The sequence below is a fragment of the Bombus flavifrons genome, chromosome 7 (genome assembly GCF_040668555.2).
Source record: "Bombus flavifrons isolate JBK064 chromosome 7, iyBomFlav1_principal, whole genome shotgun sequence".
NCBI classification, from domain to species: domain Eukaryota; kingdom Metazoa; phylum Arthropoda; class Insecta; order Hymenoptera; family Apidae; genus Bombus; species Bombus flavifrons.
Genome location: NC_138448.1, coordinates 6027974 through 6045258, shown reverse-complemented (window position 1 = coordinate 6045258; position 17285 = coordinate 6027974). Strand labels below are relative to the sequence as shown.

Here is a 17285-nt window from a genome sequence, read left to right as displayed (position 1 = left end):
ATACAAAGCTATAATATTATTCGCTGCTTAAACATGGTGAAGCACACCTGAGTTCTCTTGCACAATAATTTTCTAATTAATGATATTAGTAAATTGACAAACTATAGATCGATATTCGTAACTAGCGGAATTTCATTAATAATATTAGCTTGTTCACTTCTAATAGTTGTTTCTTTTAAAGAAATCATTATTTCAATTTTTAATGTTTTTCCCGATGTGCTTTTCACTGTTTTGTTTCTCGTTCTAAGTTATTCTGCCGAAATGTATATCACATAAAGGACAAAAATTGCGGCATGAGTATTACTTAAATAATAGAATCAATTTATCATGTGCGCTATTAACAATGAATGTGTTAAAATCCTCGTTCCGACCAATTCACATTTCTTAGTAATCTGAGATTAGAAGGCGAGAACATGAGACTATATTTTATAGTGAGATGAACATCTAAGAGAAAATAGATTGTAGTAAATTGCGGTTAACTAAATGCAGTAAAAGTTTTTATCAGTTACTGTCGGGGAAAAAGATGTACAATCGTGTAAAGAATATCTAACTTTAACTAGTGAAAAGACATATACGTCCCAATCAATTATACCAACTTTTATATAAACCGTGAAAGAAAGAGTTCAGAAATTATTCGACCTCATCGTATCTCTTTATTTTTCTCTTTCATCAAGGCTGCTCAAGTCTCATTGAAATAAACGATGAATTACGTTTTTAAAAATGAAAGATATGAAATAGAACTTAACTGCGGATGAAAAGATATGAAAAGGAAGGATTGTTAGGGAAAGGTTATTAAGCGAGTGAAATATGTTTTTTACAGCCGAGCAGAAAGAGGAACCCAATCTCCAATATATCGATCCGACGATGATCGGTGTTCTCGTTGGTATGGCCCTCATGTTCATCATCATCTGCGTCGTCCTTAGGCTTTTCAGCAAGTAAGCCATCTATTTGCATATCTTGCACGGTGACTCTCGTCTTTACCAATTCACGTAACGAGATTTTATGACCTACTTCAACCTAGCAGTCATGCTTAAAAATGTACCCTCCGTATTTAATGCAAATTTGAATGCCTTTTTTCATTTCATATCCTTTACACCATGCTCAAAATTTATACCTTGATATGTATATTTATATTAATACATATTTCTACAATTAACACATACACTATACATAGATCTGCAATTAATATGCAGCAAAAATTTAATTAACTAGTTAGCTGTTGCGACTTCTTTAAATAGTGTGTACCTAAAATATGTGGCAAAAAGTAAGCGATGACCAGTACACTCGTCAAACACAGAACATATGTGACTATTACAATATAGAATTAAGTTGTAATGAAATGACTGTTTTATTTTTTAATTTTATTACTGACAGGGTTAAAAACAGCAAACTAGTTAAATTACGATGGTTTAGTAGATAGGACATTATTAATCTCTCATTCTCATATTTAATTTAATATAGTCAACGATTTTAAATGCTGTCAAAAATGGATTATTAAATGAAGAAATATTTTTGTATTGAAGTATCGCCATATAAGAAATAAGTAGAAGTAATGTTTCCTGAAAATTTCAATATTCCAGATAACACTTGCTAGTACAGCAAATTTCAATTTTTCAATTTTTGTGTTACATCTGTTCCAGGGCTCGCTGGCGTGAGAACCGTACCATCTTCAATACACCGAACGCCCGTCTGATGAACGTGTCGTTACTGAGGGAGAACAAGCTCCTGCACGCGCAGGAGAGACGCGGTTCAAGGGCGAGCGTACGGGCACCCTCGAGGCAACCCTCGCTGGCCTCCTTACACGCCCACTCGCCGAACGCCTCGCAAGGTGCGAAACACTCTCAGCACTCACAGCACAGAGTGAGCCGTACGGGTTTTTATTCATTCACTTACTAAGCAAGCAACTTGTTATACAGTGTCCCGTTGAAACGAAGCAAGCGACTCTTTTACGCGCCAGTTTATATCGGGTGTTCGATGGAAATCGAGACGCCTCGACGTTTCTGTGGCCTGATCCCAAATTTTAGAAAAGATAAGAGATAAAGGAATACCTACACAACGGAAAACGAGTCGTCTTTATAATTTTGTTCTTCTTGCTCTATATTATTACATTTTATTTTTAGTTTTATTTCTTCCCACTCAGTTCCACGACGATTTATGGGTTATTGCAGGTTAAAAGACTCGGGCAAACGTTCTCCACGTTCGCAATTGTCGAACGATCGTGTCTTACAGTTAGACACAGTCTAGCCTGCGACTATATAATTGGCGGTGCTTCATGCTTTCGCAGAGGTACCGCGTGTATTGCGTGAAATATTCAAGGTAAACATCTGTTCGAGAAATACACGTGTAGAACCAGTTGTTTAGCGAGCATCTCGTACGTAATTCATGAACGGACTTTCTGTTTTTAAAAAATGCAATGACCACGTCAGATGTGTGTAGAGTATAGAAACGATCATTGTTTTCCTGTTTCAATATTCACGATTGTGTAAAGAATATTTTCGCGACTTTTCCTTTCTTTCTCCTTTCTCTCTTTATTATATTTCTTCTTAATCGAATGGTACGCGTTGCACGGTCTGTTCTTTTTTGCTTTTTTTTCCAATGCGTTCAGCCAGGAATAGAAAGAACGGTAATCGTTTTCTTGGTCCCGATAGTCCTTGCAGGTTGTTGTTCCGGAGTTAAATTAACTTTTGTAATTCTACGAACTAATGAGAGGGTTGGAATGTTCCTCGAGCTAATCAGCTAGCACCAAAAATAGCCATCTTCCAGTATATCGATTTCCGTAGAACATCCCATATATGTATAATATAGATACGAATATTATAAAGTAGGTGACTACCTATTCTTGCCTACTTCTACTATTTACTCTAGAATCCTTCTACTAAGCTCAGAATCCTTCAGAAATTTTCGCATGTACAATTGCCTGCCAAGAGGGTAGATATTTGTTGGTTACTTTGAAATTCAAGGATGCATCGAGATCGATACGTTACAATTCTGGATGCATCGTTTTCAACAATCACATGGAACTCTTCCTGAAATCTTCCATCGTCTATGTGACACGATAAAAACACAAAAATCATAATCTTTCTTATATTCACCGTTTTTATATTAGCTTGTTTCAATATGCTATTCGATTTCGTGAAATCATGGGACAATTGTTAAGTGAATTGCATCAAAACTCGTAAGTGAAACTCGAAGGTGAACGATAATGAATAAAACAAAAGAATAGATTTAAATAAAAACCTATTGATAACCCTTTGGCCGGCTACTAAACGATTATTCGAAACAACCCTCAATTGATTAACCCTTAATTGCTATGTTTTTTATTCGTCGGTCTCAGCCTAATTGTACTTTTTTACGCCAAAGGATATCTCAAGAACATTGGAAATCCCTTTCGTTTGCTAAAATGAGAACAAGATTGTAATTCCGGGATCGCAACGCGATTAGAAAGATACTGAGAATTGATATTTGATATACATTTTTGAATCAAAATGCGTAAGGTCAAGGGGTTAAACGGTTTGAGAAATCGTCGTAGATCATTAGAAACGATATAACGAGACTGATCTTAAAAGCGCCGTGACAGAACGATGCATCTTAACTCGCCATAATCATGTTCCTCTTTTTTAATGGATTTGACTCTCTTTGCAGTCGACCATCTATAGCAGTAGTCTGTTTAATGATCCCGTCTGTGACCATTGTTCTTGATTATCATGTACCGTGGACCTATGAGGTGCTCTATTGTAAAAAACTTTTCAAATTGACGCGTCCTTCAAAGAGGGTAAGTTTCGTATTCTTACGAATTCTTTTATTACACTTTTTCTTATAATTCTTACGATGTTATCACATGTTAGCATATGTATGTATATATATATATATACACATTATATATGTGTGTGTGTATATTTTGTATATAGCCCTATATTATGGTTACTTACCCTCTTTCGGATACGTCAGAACTTCGAGCCTAGAAGTGTGTGAGTTGTTCTACAAACACAAATAGATCCGAGTCTCCTCTATCTAGCGTTCTCGAGGATCACGACTATAGTTGCTTGCTACAGTAAAAGACCGTTGCTTGCGTATGATGATGATTCTGTCGTAGAGATCGCGATTTCAAAGCCACGATTACGTTTATAGTCTAACTAGTTATTTCCATTATTGGCATACAATAAAGTTTGTAGATGAAATTGGGAGGGAATAAGAAAACATTCGGACCATTTTATTTCTATTTCTTCGAGTAAATTTATCTCGAAAATAATTACTTTAAAAATAAAAATATTATTACGTTATATTATAAGTAATTATTTTTACAATTAAAACGTAGTATTTAGCACGTATAATCGATAGATAATTTTTCTGCGAGGAAAGACATTTTTTATTTCCTCTGTGTAGTACAAACGGACTAGTTAATAGTGTGATACACGAGTTACGACAACGAGAATCGATAAAGTAGTATACGCGTGCGTTTTCATTATCGCAAGGAGTTCTGAAGTAGTTTTACAAGAGACCGGATCGCATTTGAGAAATGCATCTCGGTTACACGGTAAGATAGATTATCCATTGATTTCACCGTTAATGGTCAATGAAAGCCTCGACGTAATCGGCCGTTTTATTTTACGAGCAAACGAAGATTTGCCCATGCTGCTATTTTCCTCTCTGAAGATTCATTCACGGTGAAATCGATCGAGTCGAGTTTCACTTCAAACACCTTTACAATTCGAGTTCTCGAGCACTTGTAGAGTTAGACAATTTGCATGCAAACTCACACAGTGGCGGTTGGAAGCGCAAATATTCATTGGAAGAAAACAATAAACGTTAGAAACGAAGTTACAGTTATCCGCAAAAAGCTTTAAGTTTGATATTTTAACATTTTATGCAGCATTTAACACCGATTATTTAACTCTATTAATGAACATTGAAAAAAGAATGTGCTGCGATCAACTTTCACCCGATATAGCATTTGAGGGTGAATGAACTACGATGTGATAATAATAAATGAATAAAATAAAATTTAAAAAAACAGATACACAGATATGTAACATTATAGAATTAGTCTATGAAATATAAATAATTTATAAAGTCAAACAAAATTGTAAATGAAATTCTTCTTCTAAAATGGAAAAATAGTATTATACAACTTCGATTTTCGTTTTAGTTTTTCACATTCAGGAAGGAACCTGTCGAATAGAATTTCTCTGCGAAATATTCCACGTGAAATTTACGACCGCCACTGTAACTCTTTCACGATCGCAACGAAACGAACGCGGTTCTTCATGCTTTCAATTTTATTCCAGCTTTTCGTGTCATGTCAGAGGCATGCGGTCGCGACAAAGCACGCGATACTTTAGCAAGAAAATCTCTGTCACCAGGTTCACGAACAGGATCACGACGTGGAAGTCGCAGCAGTAGTGGAAACGCATCGGCCGTCTCGACGAAATCGAATAAGTCCCCACCGAATCAACCGAACAACATGACGGAAACAGTATTGGAAAACGTCACCGTAGAAATTCTCGATGCCAAGAAGTAGATCCGCTGGAGAACGGAAGCACAGCCCTCACGATCATCGTTGCCATGCCATTTTCCTTCCAACGACGATCGCGAGGTCGCCCGCAATGAAAAGATCGTCTTCGAAGCGACTTAAGCAATCTCTTTTTCAGAACGTACAAAACTGTTATCCTATTCACATTTCTAAAATCTATTTTCTATTTCCTCTTTTTTATTCGACACGAAAAGATTCGCTCGTTTGCGTCTTACGTCTGCTGCTTTGGTACAAAATTGTAGAATTATTTATTAACGTGCGTTTGCATACTAGACATTCGTTGTTATTATCGATTATGAAACAAAGTTCAAAGGTAATATCAAAGTTATGTATAATTTGAGAAATTCAGAGAATGTGGGAAACAATATTGCGATTTTTACTAATTGCGAGATAATCATTGTTTAATTTCGGTTTGAGAATGATCGAGTTTGTATTTGCGATTTTGATAAAGCTAGACAAACGTAACTTATGGTACCGTTAAAAAGGGTTCAACGTTCGAAACATTTTGCATAAAGAAACGCGGATGATCGCGTCGAATTCGCCGTAGAATCTTATCGAGGATCTTATCGAGACGCGTTTGAAATACCGCAAGCAAATTCTAGCAAATAAATTCTCATAGGTCGTTTAGATTTTGTTGCATTTAAGAAAGAAGGCAGGAAATTTAGGGAAGAAGCATAATTCTTTTCTACGAGTAAAGAGGGAAGCTTAGCCTCGCGATTCGTGATTCTATTCGTGAGACGAAGCTTCCTCGTTTTCGGTCTATTCGTTTGCTATTGGTTCGCGTTACAGACGGGTCAACGAAATCTGAAGACGGAACATAGCAAAGACGATGGAAATGTCGTGTTTCCACGTCACTCGTCCAGGAAATACGAAGCTTTACGTCGATTTGCGATGTTTTTCGATGTTTGGACCAAACGAAAACGTACGTTTCGCCATTAGTATGGTCACTTATGCTAAAAGGATTCATCGCTTTCAAGCTAAACACTCTCTAGCCGATAGAAACGAATTCGTATTTTATAAACGATACTGTCGAATCTAGTAACACTCGACGCGTTGGTCGATCTTTCTAACAAAGTTGTAAACGCCAACTATCGTTTTCGACGAACGCTAAAAAAAACGGCGATCCATCAACGATCGCGGAACAACAATCAGCCAAATCGATCGATACAGATCGGCTCGTCCGTGAGAGATAATCTTCGTATCCATCGCGTTCTGTCTTTTATCTCTACTATCCTATTGTATTGTGTATTTTTAATATTACACCAGCGTACAAAGTACTCGATTTTTTCAACGTGAAATGTAACCTTATGGCGTATGCACACTCACACACACACACACACATTGACTCTACATTTTACGATCCACAACGGATAGTTTCTTCAGTAATCGAAATCTTAATTAGAGCTAAAAGATGGAACTCCGATGTGGTAGTAGCTGCGCTTTATCGTACGTAGGTATTTCAAATCGTCAGCTGGTCTGATACAAAATCGATACGTGTTATTATCGTACGAAGGAATCGAGGAGGTGTCTGCTGCGGGAAACGCGAGATTATTATCGATGACAAGAGGATCGCCTGTGGATGACTTCCTGGCAGATCCTTTCTGTGAATTACGTATTCCCAACACAAGATATCGACTGACGAAGTACCGATCGTTCATGCCAGAAGAAAGATAGCAATCTTTTCTGGTTTTTCTTTTCGAGAAGCCAACACGAATGGGACCAGACGAAAAGTGTTTGAACCGACATCGTGGGGGTAACGCTACGCATACTTTCTTACATACATAGCGTAGCGAACCAATTAAGCCGCGTGATATTTAAGCACACCATCGAGCAGAAATGTATCTGTTCCTTGATAAACATGTTTAAAGTAAGGATTAACAAGAAATCGTGCGCGATCATGTTCGTTACGCGTAACAGGAAACGAAGATAACGGTACTTACATGTACGTATTATATACATGGGGGTTACACGTAAGCTCGGCACGGTCGTTTCTCATCGCCGTGAGATTCGTAGGCGTTACACCCGTTCACCCACGATCGATTGTTCGTCCGACTTATCCTTATCCCTTATCGCTTCTTATCGAGTGCTCCATAAGATTTACTTTCACATGCTTCTGAACTTTGCGAACGTGTCTTACTCGATTCATTCTATAGCCGCCTGCCTCGTAAGACAAGCTCTATTCGTTGCTCGAGAAAGAATATTCGTCAAAAATGATAGTAAAAGAACGGTTCGCGTGTTAAAAAATTTGTAAGGATTAATTTTTTCGCGTCAACTGCTAGTAAGTTTACTATAAGAACAAAGAGATTGAAAAAGAATAGAATGGACGAAATCACCTCGAGAGGCTTCACCTTAGATAGAACACGACCAAACACAAATTGTATGCGTTTACACGACTGTATTAGTTTATTATTAATTGCACCAAACCTCATTATCGAAAGCTAACGTCGATTCACGATGATACTTTATACACGTACAGACACGCTATATCGATATATCTATACACAAACACACATTGAAATCATCTTTTTTTCTTCCCGAGTAAGTAATGAGAATCATCGATAGTCCGGTACGATTGTATCTCAACAATTTAGTGCCTGCGCTCTCGCGTACATAGTACATATTTACATATAAAAAACAGATGAGATTAATTAAATAAATGAATAAATATATATAAATCTATATATATATATATATACCAATATAAAAGAAGAAGAAAATTATATATACATATATAATACTAGGCTTGGCACTATTTGCACTATTTGTAGATTAATTTTTTGAACGCCTAGCGACTGTATCCACTCTGTGATCTATGTGCAACGTATAGCTAACAGATTCTTCTTGCTATCGTCATTGTTATATTATTGTTAATTATTATGATTATCATTATTCTTAACATTTACAGAAGATAATTCATAGATATTATATAATATCGTGTAAGCTCGACTCGCTTAGTTATTATCGATCCCGCACCTAAAATGTACTCTTGTCTTCTGCACACATAACGTTAAATTTGTATAGCACCCTCGCCGTAAAGTATCAACTAAATTTAGGGATGTCTTTTTAACGATTAACGCTATCTTAAATCGATCATTTAACGATCATCAATAATGATAACCGAGATTGCGCGATTTTAGCGATAATTGAATTAATGAGCGTATGTGATATTCGTGGGGGATTTAGAATGGAATATAAAAGTTTAAAAACAAAATTTAAAAAAAAAATGACAAAAATATGAGAAAAAAATATGTAAAAAAAGCGGACAAAATAAGAAAGAATGCAGCTGCGTTTTGTGAACAAGAGAGACGAGCAAATGTTTATTAGATAAGGATTTAAGAGGATAACGAGGAGGGATCGATCTGATCCGCAAACGAAATTCGGGGAAGGTTTCAGTTTTCGGATAGAACGTACCCTCCAGTGTTCCATATCTAATTAAGTAACCGAGACTCGATATATCGCGTTCTTTGTATCTCGACGAAATGTCCATTGAAACAATCTTCGATTTATAATACAGCTCTGTGGAAAGTAATCGTTCGCTTGTAAGAATATCTCTAGTATAATAATTAACGCGATTTAGAGCAGTATCGATTAAGATGCTTTTCTCGAGTCGTTAGTTTCCCTCCGCTTTTATGGTAACGAAAACAAAACAAAGGAAAATTAACGAAGAGACAAGCAGTGTGCCTCGTCTTTATCACACAAAGACACTCGCTCACTTTTGTAAAATCTCTTGTATCGTAAAACGATGGAATATTCCGCTCTTCATCGCGCCCTCCGATCCAGAGAAACGTTTCCTACATAGGAAGAGTAAACAATTTTGCTCTGTTTCTCATATAATCGTCGATAACGATCCAAGATATGGAAACTTACGACTAATTAACGTCTTATCCTTCTTTTCTCGTTAAATTCTCTTCTTCCTTCGTATTCTCCTTCCGAATACCTAACGATCAATCAAATCGTTGATTCGTCTCGATTCATTTATCACAGCCGATCGTTTCGATCTATTACAACAAGAAATCTTCGTTCCTTTGAGAAACATACTTTCGTGATTCGACTATATTCGTGAAACGACTATATAAGGAACTTCGAATCAGGGACATCAAACTTAAGGATACAGAGGAAGAGAAACAGGAATCGTTCGGTAAATTGTCCAGTACCATCGATCATAGGACAGCAAGTCCGTACTTCTTGTAAAGAAGGTCGCTTAAGAATCCTCTTGTGATCCTGGATCGATTTTTAATAATAGAATCGTCTGAAAGATCAAGGCAAGCTGTTGTTCCCTGAACTGTCACAGTTTATAGATACACGGAAGAACGATACTGTAATCCAAATATGGGGAAGTGTTTGGATTACTTCTCGTTCTCGTGGGACTACGTTGTTCCGAAAATATCGGTTTTTCATGCCCAAACGAACTCTCTGTGACGATACCAACTACATAAGTACTTGTATATGTACTCATCACTATTCAAGTAAATCATCTTATAAAGTTCAACCAGTGACCACTTTTGATATCTTTGTGGATAACTCGATCGACGACGCTATTTTCTTCCGCGTTCGTCGCATTCAATAGAAACTAACAGAACACTTCGATAAACCGGAAGACGCAACAAGAAACACAAGAAACCGACAATTCTTACTGACAACGATGGAACATCCCTAAATCAAAAAATTAGACAATACCTTTGTCGATACTGAATCCAAATCAAATTGATCAGAGATGAAAAGGTCGAAATGAAAGATCGTCGGTCCGCGAGGAACTATCTTCGTCAGTGCTTTGTCGAAATACAATATACATGCATATATAATAAATATATAAAACGTCCTTAGGAAACGATCTTTCAGCCGAGACTTTCGTGATTTTGTAAAAATTTCTTGTTACACAGCCTTGCCTGCGTAACCCTTTCGTATCCAACACAATTTATCCGATTGTATTATAAACGATCGTTCAATGAATATCGTTAAGGTCCAGTATTCATTTCTTCTGAACATTAGTAATATTATTGTAACGAATTAATGTAATCACCGGCACCGCCTGCTTTTAAGGGACTACGTAGCGTGTACGCACGTTTGAGCTTCTGTAGAATTACATATATTAAGGATAAGCTTAGAAGTTTCGTCTGATCGCATTTTGTGCTTAAATTCAATGATCCGTCTCTCAATGTTCGATTACTATGATCGTTGGACGGTTCGCGATGAAGAAATGTTGTGATTCGATTTAGAGTAAATAACGTAAAAAAAAAAGAAAAAGAAAGAATTATTATATACTCGTCTCGAGATATTTATATACATATGGTATACAGATACACAAACACGATATAGTCGTAAAATGTAGGTCTCGCTTCTCGATTACAAAAAGAAAAAAAAGAAGTAAAATCATGTAAAAATAAAAATTAAGCTCTACACGATTACATGCTACGTTGTAAAACACTAAGAGTATTTAAAATGCAGGATTTCTAGATAGCAAAGTGGAATCTTACAGAGACGTAACTTTTCAGAGATTATAACGTAATATCGTTCGACGCAGATGTTAGATGAAACTCACGCGAAAAACTTTTAATTAGCGATTAGGTACATATTGTAGAATTTCCTAGTTACTGCGCGTGGATGGGTGCGGGTAAAAAACGAGTATGCGAGTCTCTCATTTTTCGATTTTCAATATTTTATAATGTCTGGTATGTAACGAAAGTGGATATTGTTAAATTTTTGGCAATATACTACTCACACTATTTTACTAGCGGCTTAGCCTACCTTGTAACCTTTATATTATACATTTCATATTATAGCTTGTAATGGATAAATTAATAATCTATAACAATTGTATTTGAAACTTAATTATATTCTGACTCTTTGAATTCGTTTTAATAAAATCTTAATACACTGTACAAATTGTAGACTCGTTTTCTTCCTCAAACAGGAGTGACAAACATTTTTCTATTCTTTCTATTCTTTTCTATTTTTTTTTTTTTTTTTTATACAAACAATGTCCAGAATTTTATATGAAAATTTAATTAATACAACTTTCTGGATATTACTTTCTGTACTTCTAAAAGTACTTTTGAAATTACCCATATAAATATTTACAAAGTCATAAATACTGTACATTAATTAGAAATTTCATTTATAAGAATTTTTGGCCCTCCAATCGAGGAATTCATCGAAATCGACTTCGTCTTCACTGGATACATCTTCATCTGTATTTTTTTGTTTTCTGTCAGTAGCCTGCACCTGTTCTTTACGTTTTACAAGATCCATTACCCTAGCAAAATAATACTTCGTTTATTCATTATGATCTGTATTGAGTCAATTAAATTCACTATGATTTAAATTACCTAGACCAATGTCTTATTTGTTCCTCTATTTCATCTAATTGTCTTTCTGTTGTTGCTTCTTCTTGGTCATCTGCAATAATTTGTGCAGACTGTGCCGCTTCCTCTTTAATTTCTTTCTGGAACTTCTCCCATTCCTCTTCTATAGGATTTTTATATTCTACGTTACGCACCTAAAAATCCCCACATAAATTACTCGACTTAACATTATATTACTACAGAAAATTCTTATACAATGATCTTACTTTAGCATCTAGAACTGGATCATCAAAAAATCCTTCTGGAAGTGGTGGTTGATTTGCATCTTTACTTCTCTCCTTTTCTTTTTCCTCCTCTACTTCTACATTTTTCAAATCTTTTTCATGTACAGGTTCTTTATCATTCTCAGATTGTTGTGTAATTATAGGAGTACTTGATGGTATAGTGCAATTGACTTGTTTAGGATTATCAAAGAAATCTGATGGTAAACTTGACAGAACTTGTGCTGACTGTGTAGAATTTTTTAATATACCCTTTATTTTCTTATTTGTTGATGATTCTTGTAAAGGAGATGTAGGCCTCTTACACGTTTGAGCTTTTGTAGGATTTGTTTCTAGTTTTGTTTTCTTTGCTAATATAATATTTTCCTTATGAGTCTTTGAGTTTAAATGTACTGGCCAAACTGCCTCGCTGCGTACAATGGTTTTGCATAAAATACACATAAGTTGTCCTGCATCTGTATATGTGTTTACCATGGTTAAGGATTCTTCAAAAATATTTTAGTCTCTAAAATGTTATTTTTTGGAATGATAATTTTATGCAAAATATACTTAAATTTTATTACTCTTAAATATATAGAATATTAACGAAATTTTGTTATTATAAAACAAAAATTAAAACAATATAATGCAAAACGAACTATATAGAAAAACTTTTTATTAAAATATATAAAACCGCAATAAAAAGGATATTTTGCCAGCGGCGATTCAATTTTTTTAACCGCTCCTATTTTCTTTTTGTGTTCACTCATAGCTTTACGTAAGTCATCTTGTGTTAATTTTCTTTTGAGTGACATTTTCAGAAATAAATTACGCTCTTAAGTAACAAACACAACTCACAATGTTTAGGTTATGTTTTGTACGCTTCTTGTTAGGTATCTGTAGCTCCTCTATTGTCAAGTTTCAAAATTAACTAACATTAATTGATGCAATCAAAATAATTTCTAAAGTACGTCTAGTAGAGAGAATTATTTTTATATATTTATAACCTTTTCTCGTTGTAGAGTAGTATTATTAAATAAAAGAGTATATTTTATAACTGTTGTGTTTTATAATTTTTATAATTCTTAAAAAATTATTTATTCAGAAAAATTTATTCATAGCATTAAGCTTTCTCTTTGTCGCTATAATATCCAATATTATCAATAATTCTTTTAAATTTAATTATAAGATACGAGGTGGAAGATTGTGGCATAACGCAACAGATTAAACATGGAGAATGATATTTCTGTACCATGTGTCAATCACGATCCATTGACTGTAGTCGGATCTTGCAAATTATGTTCCAGAGAATTGACTAATGCAGAATTGTTATCAATAGTAATCAAATGTGCCAATTTTGCAGCAATAAAACACAAGGATCAGAGGAGAAAGGATGAAAACGAAACACCATATATAAATCACCCAATAGGTTTGTAAATTTTTAAAAACAAGTTTGTTTTATAAAACAAATATCAAACAAAACAAGTATATAATCATAATTTTAAATTATAACATGCTGTGAAAATATTTTTTAGGAGTAGCAAATATTTTGGTACAGGAAGGCAATATTCATGATCCTGTTGTAATTATAGCAGCTCTTTTACACGATACTGTAGAAGATACTGATACTACATTTGAAGAGATAGAAACTCAATTTGGTACAGAGGTTCGTAACATTGTTAAGGAACTAACTGATGATAAAAGCTTACCAAAAGTGGAACGTAAAAGATTACAAATAGAGAATGCCCCTAAATGCAGTGACAAAGCTAAATTGATAAAGCTAGCAGATAAATTGTATAATTTAAGAGATCTTCAAAAAGCTATACCAGTTGGTTGGTCAGAAGATAGAGTAAAAGAATACTTTAAGGTAATGAAAGACTCATTTAAGGTAAATATTAATCAATTCTGTAAAAAATATTAATTACAGTGGGCCAAAGCTGTGGTTGATGGATGTCGTAGAACTAATTTTAATCTAGAAAGAGAGCTAGATCTAATATTTGCAAAGAAGGTATCCCAAGATAGAGAAAGTTGTACATGTAAAAGGCCATTGATATCATAATGTTAATGTTTTATTAAAACAATAATTTTGAAATTGAACATTGCAAAATGTAAAAAAAGGTAAAAATATATTTGAAGCATTAAATATTACATAATATTACGTGATATTTAGAAAGATAATGAAAGTTTTTATATTAGATATATTTTTTACTGACATTCAAATTTTATAAGATATATGAAAGGCAGATCTTGACAGATCTTGTAATGATATTCTATGTATCTTATACATACATACAAGTCATTCTTAACCAAATAATGTTTTCAGTAAATATATTTTAATTTCCTAATTTTTATTATATTTTTCATAGAACCACATCATATATTTTGCTAATGCTTCTACTTCCTCCACAGTAACAGCGTTATACACAGATGCTCGAATTCCACCTACTGATCTGTAATTAAATATTATTAGGCTTAATTTAAAAGATAATAAAACAACAATATGTGTGTGTGTGTGTAAAACATAGTTCGTATAATTTTTAACGTATATATATTATATATACAAGTTTCATTTTCTACTTGTACTGACCTGTGACCTTTCAATTGAAGCATTCCACGTGCACTCGCACCGGATAGAAACTCTTTTTCTAATTGTTCATCGTTTTTGCCTATCCTAAATGGCACATTCATTCTACTCCTTACGTCGGATTTAACTGGACATGAATAGAAACCATTTGATTTGTTGATCACGTCGTATATCTTTTGACTCTTTGCAATTGCCAGTTTCTCCATCCCCTCAACACCACCGTGTTCTTTGATCCATTTGAAAACTAGCCCAACTACGTATATTCTAAAAATCAATATAAATTGGCAATAAAAATTTAATATATTTTCTTATTTATATACAAAATTCATTATTATAGAAATACTTACTGAAACACCGGTGGTGTATTGTGTATAGAGTTATCAGCTGCTATAACAGTAAAATCGAACATTATTGGACAGAACTTCGAAGCATGACCGAGAACATCATCTCTCACTATCACGAGAGTCACACCAGCCGGACCGATGTTTTTCTGTGCGCCAGCAAATATTACAGCAAACTGAAAGATATATTATAATAATTAATTAATCGGTATTATGATAATTGATCTACTCATTGTTATAATCAATATTTATCGGGATAAATATTATGTACTTTCGAAACGTCGAAAGGTCTTGTAAGTATATTCGATGACATATCAACGACCAGTGGTACTCCATTCGTTTCAGGGATGTAATTAAACTCGATTCCTTAAATAATGAGATACTTTCTGATTATTCACGTTGAGGCTATTGTCTTGATTTTTTGTATTATTATTTAGTTACCGTGAATTGTTTCGTTTGCACAATAGTAAACATAAGACGCATTGGGATCCAGGTTCCAAGTAGATGGGTCAGGAACTTCCGTGTATTTCGTTGTTGGTGGCAAGACCAAATTCACTTTGCCATACTTGGCCGCTTCTTTCGCCGCTTTGGCCGACCACGTGCCTCGAAAATTGAATTTACGTTAAAATACAAGAAACTATCTACCTTTATTTTTAGATAGTGATTATTATATCTATTATTGATATTGGTAGGTTGTATATTTTATGGCACAGAACAATGCTTAAAAATTTACCAGTTACTAAGTAGTCTGCGGTATCAGTTGCCATCATATTTAAAGGAACAGCGGCAAATATACCTGTTCCACCCCCTTGCATAAACAGAATTTTATAATTATCGGGTACGTGTCTGTAAAATTTAAACCATTCATTATTTTGTTTAGAAACATGTATCAACGCTAGAAGTTATTCATAGATGCTTTCTAATATTACTCGAGACTGATTAACGAGAGCCATTGTTCAGAAGAAAATTATATTTCTTATATTTTCATAACAACTTACAGTATTTCTCGCAACGTTGCTTGTGCATTTTCAATAACGCTTTTGAACTCAGCTGATCTATGACTCAATTCCAAAATACTGATTTGAGTATTACCATAGGCGAGCAATTCTTGTTGTACTTGTTTTAATACCTGCAAAAGAAACATACCGTTACACAGTGTAATTTATTTGTGATGAAAAGAGACAAGAATATAAATGAAACAATTAATCTTGAGAGGAAAAAATACCTCATATTGACATGTATAGATTAATTTAATATTTATTATCATTGATATTGACGATATTAAACGTGCGTGATAACTGAAGAAATAAATTTGATTAATTCTAATCCAACGAATTAATAAGTCGTATAATATATATAATAAAAGTATTACCAAATTGCTTGTAATATCTTACACGAATGAGTACATGCAAATAAAAATAATCCTAATTGAAAAAAGCATTTCAAAAACAGTTTGACAAGAAATATTAAGTGAATGATATTGAAGATTATAATATTTATGTAAACGTTAATTAATACACACGAGCCTATAGAAATAAAAAAAAAAAGAGAAATATCTTCATCTTTCGTAAATCATATTTCTATTTCTATAACTCATCTCTTCCTATTGTCTATGAACTAATATTTACATAATGTCTTTATTTTAAAAAATGAAGAAAAAGTAAAATTAGAAGATTAAAAATAATAGGCTCGATTAAAATATGTAATAATTTCAGCGTTACCTGTTCCGGAAGTTTGCCTGGCCCGGCACCAAAATTAATCACTTTGTTCTCTGAAATATTGGTTTGATCACTCATTGCGAGATTTACTGTTTTACTCGGAGGCTGATATAGAAATACTGAACTGGATTTGATACAGAAAGTAGTTTGAACTCTCCGTGTCTCGTTATCTAAAGACTTTGGTAGATTTATCGCACTAAATTATCGCTATTTACGTTGTGTAGTCACTTTCTACAGCACTTTAAGATGTTATACACCAAAAATTATTGATTTCTAAACACTCTGGACAATCATAGATCGTTATAAATCGAAGCCTTTTCTTTTTCGTTGCATCACTTCCTTGCACTTTCTCTTTACACTTCCTGTTTTCTTTGTAACCACTTTATGCGACTGACTGCTGTGAATTCTTAAAATTTATTCAGATAAAGATAAAATCAATAAACCGTGTCAATACTGACCATTGTATGCACACATGTGATATGTTGCTTTATTTTGCTTTGTGCGTTGCGTGAAGATCTGTTCAACGGGTCTTTATGAGCAAGGAATGTGG

At 34.1% G+C, this 17285-nt stretch overlaps 4 protein-coding genes across 10 annotated transcripts in view; 2 read left to right on the top strand and 2 right to left on the bottom strand.

Annotated features, from left to right (window-relative positions):
* The window catches only part of jus (EB domain-containing julius seizure protein), a 45384-nt gene extending 36193 nt beyond the window's left edge, over window positions 1–9191 (top strand). For 2 of the 7 annotated variants that reach the window (XM_069116137.1, XM_069116138.1), the window contains 3 exons: window positions 821–935; window positions 1641–1828; window positions 5286–9191. In XM_069116137.1, the coding sequence (XP_068972238.1) occupies window positions 821–935; window positions 1641–1828; window positions 5286–5518 (536 nt within the window). In that variant the 3' untranslated portion in view covers window positions 5519–9191. Of the gene's footprint in view, window positions 1–820; window positions 936–1640; window positions 1868–1916; window positions 2317–3642; window positions 3773–5285 lie in introns of all 7 variants that reach the window. The other 5 variants (XR_011173501.1, XR_011173500.1, XR_011173502.1 and 2 more) reach the window with 5 other exon arrangements.
* Window positions 9192–10997: 1806 nt separating this feature from the next.
* Window positions 10998–13236, bottom strand: LOC138181399 (zinc finger protein 830). The gene is made up of 5 exons (XM_069116141.1): window positions 13100–13236; window positions 12804–13000; window positions 12099–12576; window positions 11857–12026; window positions 10998–11783 (listed from the first exon to the last, which is right to left on the bottom strand). Exons 2-5 carry the CDS (start codon window positions 12905–12907, stop codon window positions 11642–11644), a joined length of 894 nt encoding a protein of 297 aa, XP_068972242.1. The 5' UTR covers window positions 12908–13000; window positions 13100–13236; the 3' UTR covers window positions 10998–11641.
* Window positions 13237–13322: 86 nt separating this feature from the next.
* Window positions 13323–14604, top strand: Mesh1 (Metazoan SpoT homolog-1). Its single transcript, XM_069116144.1, has 3 exons — window positions 13323–13521; window positions 13628–13959; window positions 14020–14604. The coding sequence occupies exons 1-3, from the start codon at window positions 13323–13325 to the stop codon at window positions 14149–14151; spliced, it is 663 nt and encodes a 220-aa protein (XP_068972245.1). The 3' UTR covers window positions 14152–14604.
* Window positions 14407–16871, bottom strand: LOC138181395 (probable phosphoserine aminotransferase). The gene is made up of 8 exons (XM_069116134.1): window positions 16739–16871; window positions 16016–16146; window positions 15751–15863; window positions 15459–15620; window positions 15289–15383; window positions 15024–15193; window positions 14680–14940; window positions 14407–14542 (listed from the first exon to the last, which is right to left on the bottom strand). Exons 1-8 carry the CDS (start codon window positions 16811–16813, stop codon window positions 14434–14436), a joined length of 1116 nt encoding a protein of 371 aa, XP_068972235.1. The 5' UTR covers window positions 16814–16871; the 3' UTR covers window positions 14407–14433.
* Between the last annotated feature and the right edge of the window lie 414 nt (window positions 16872–17285).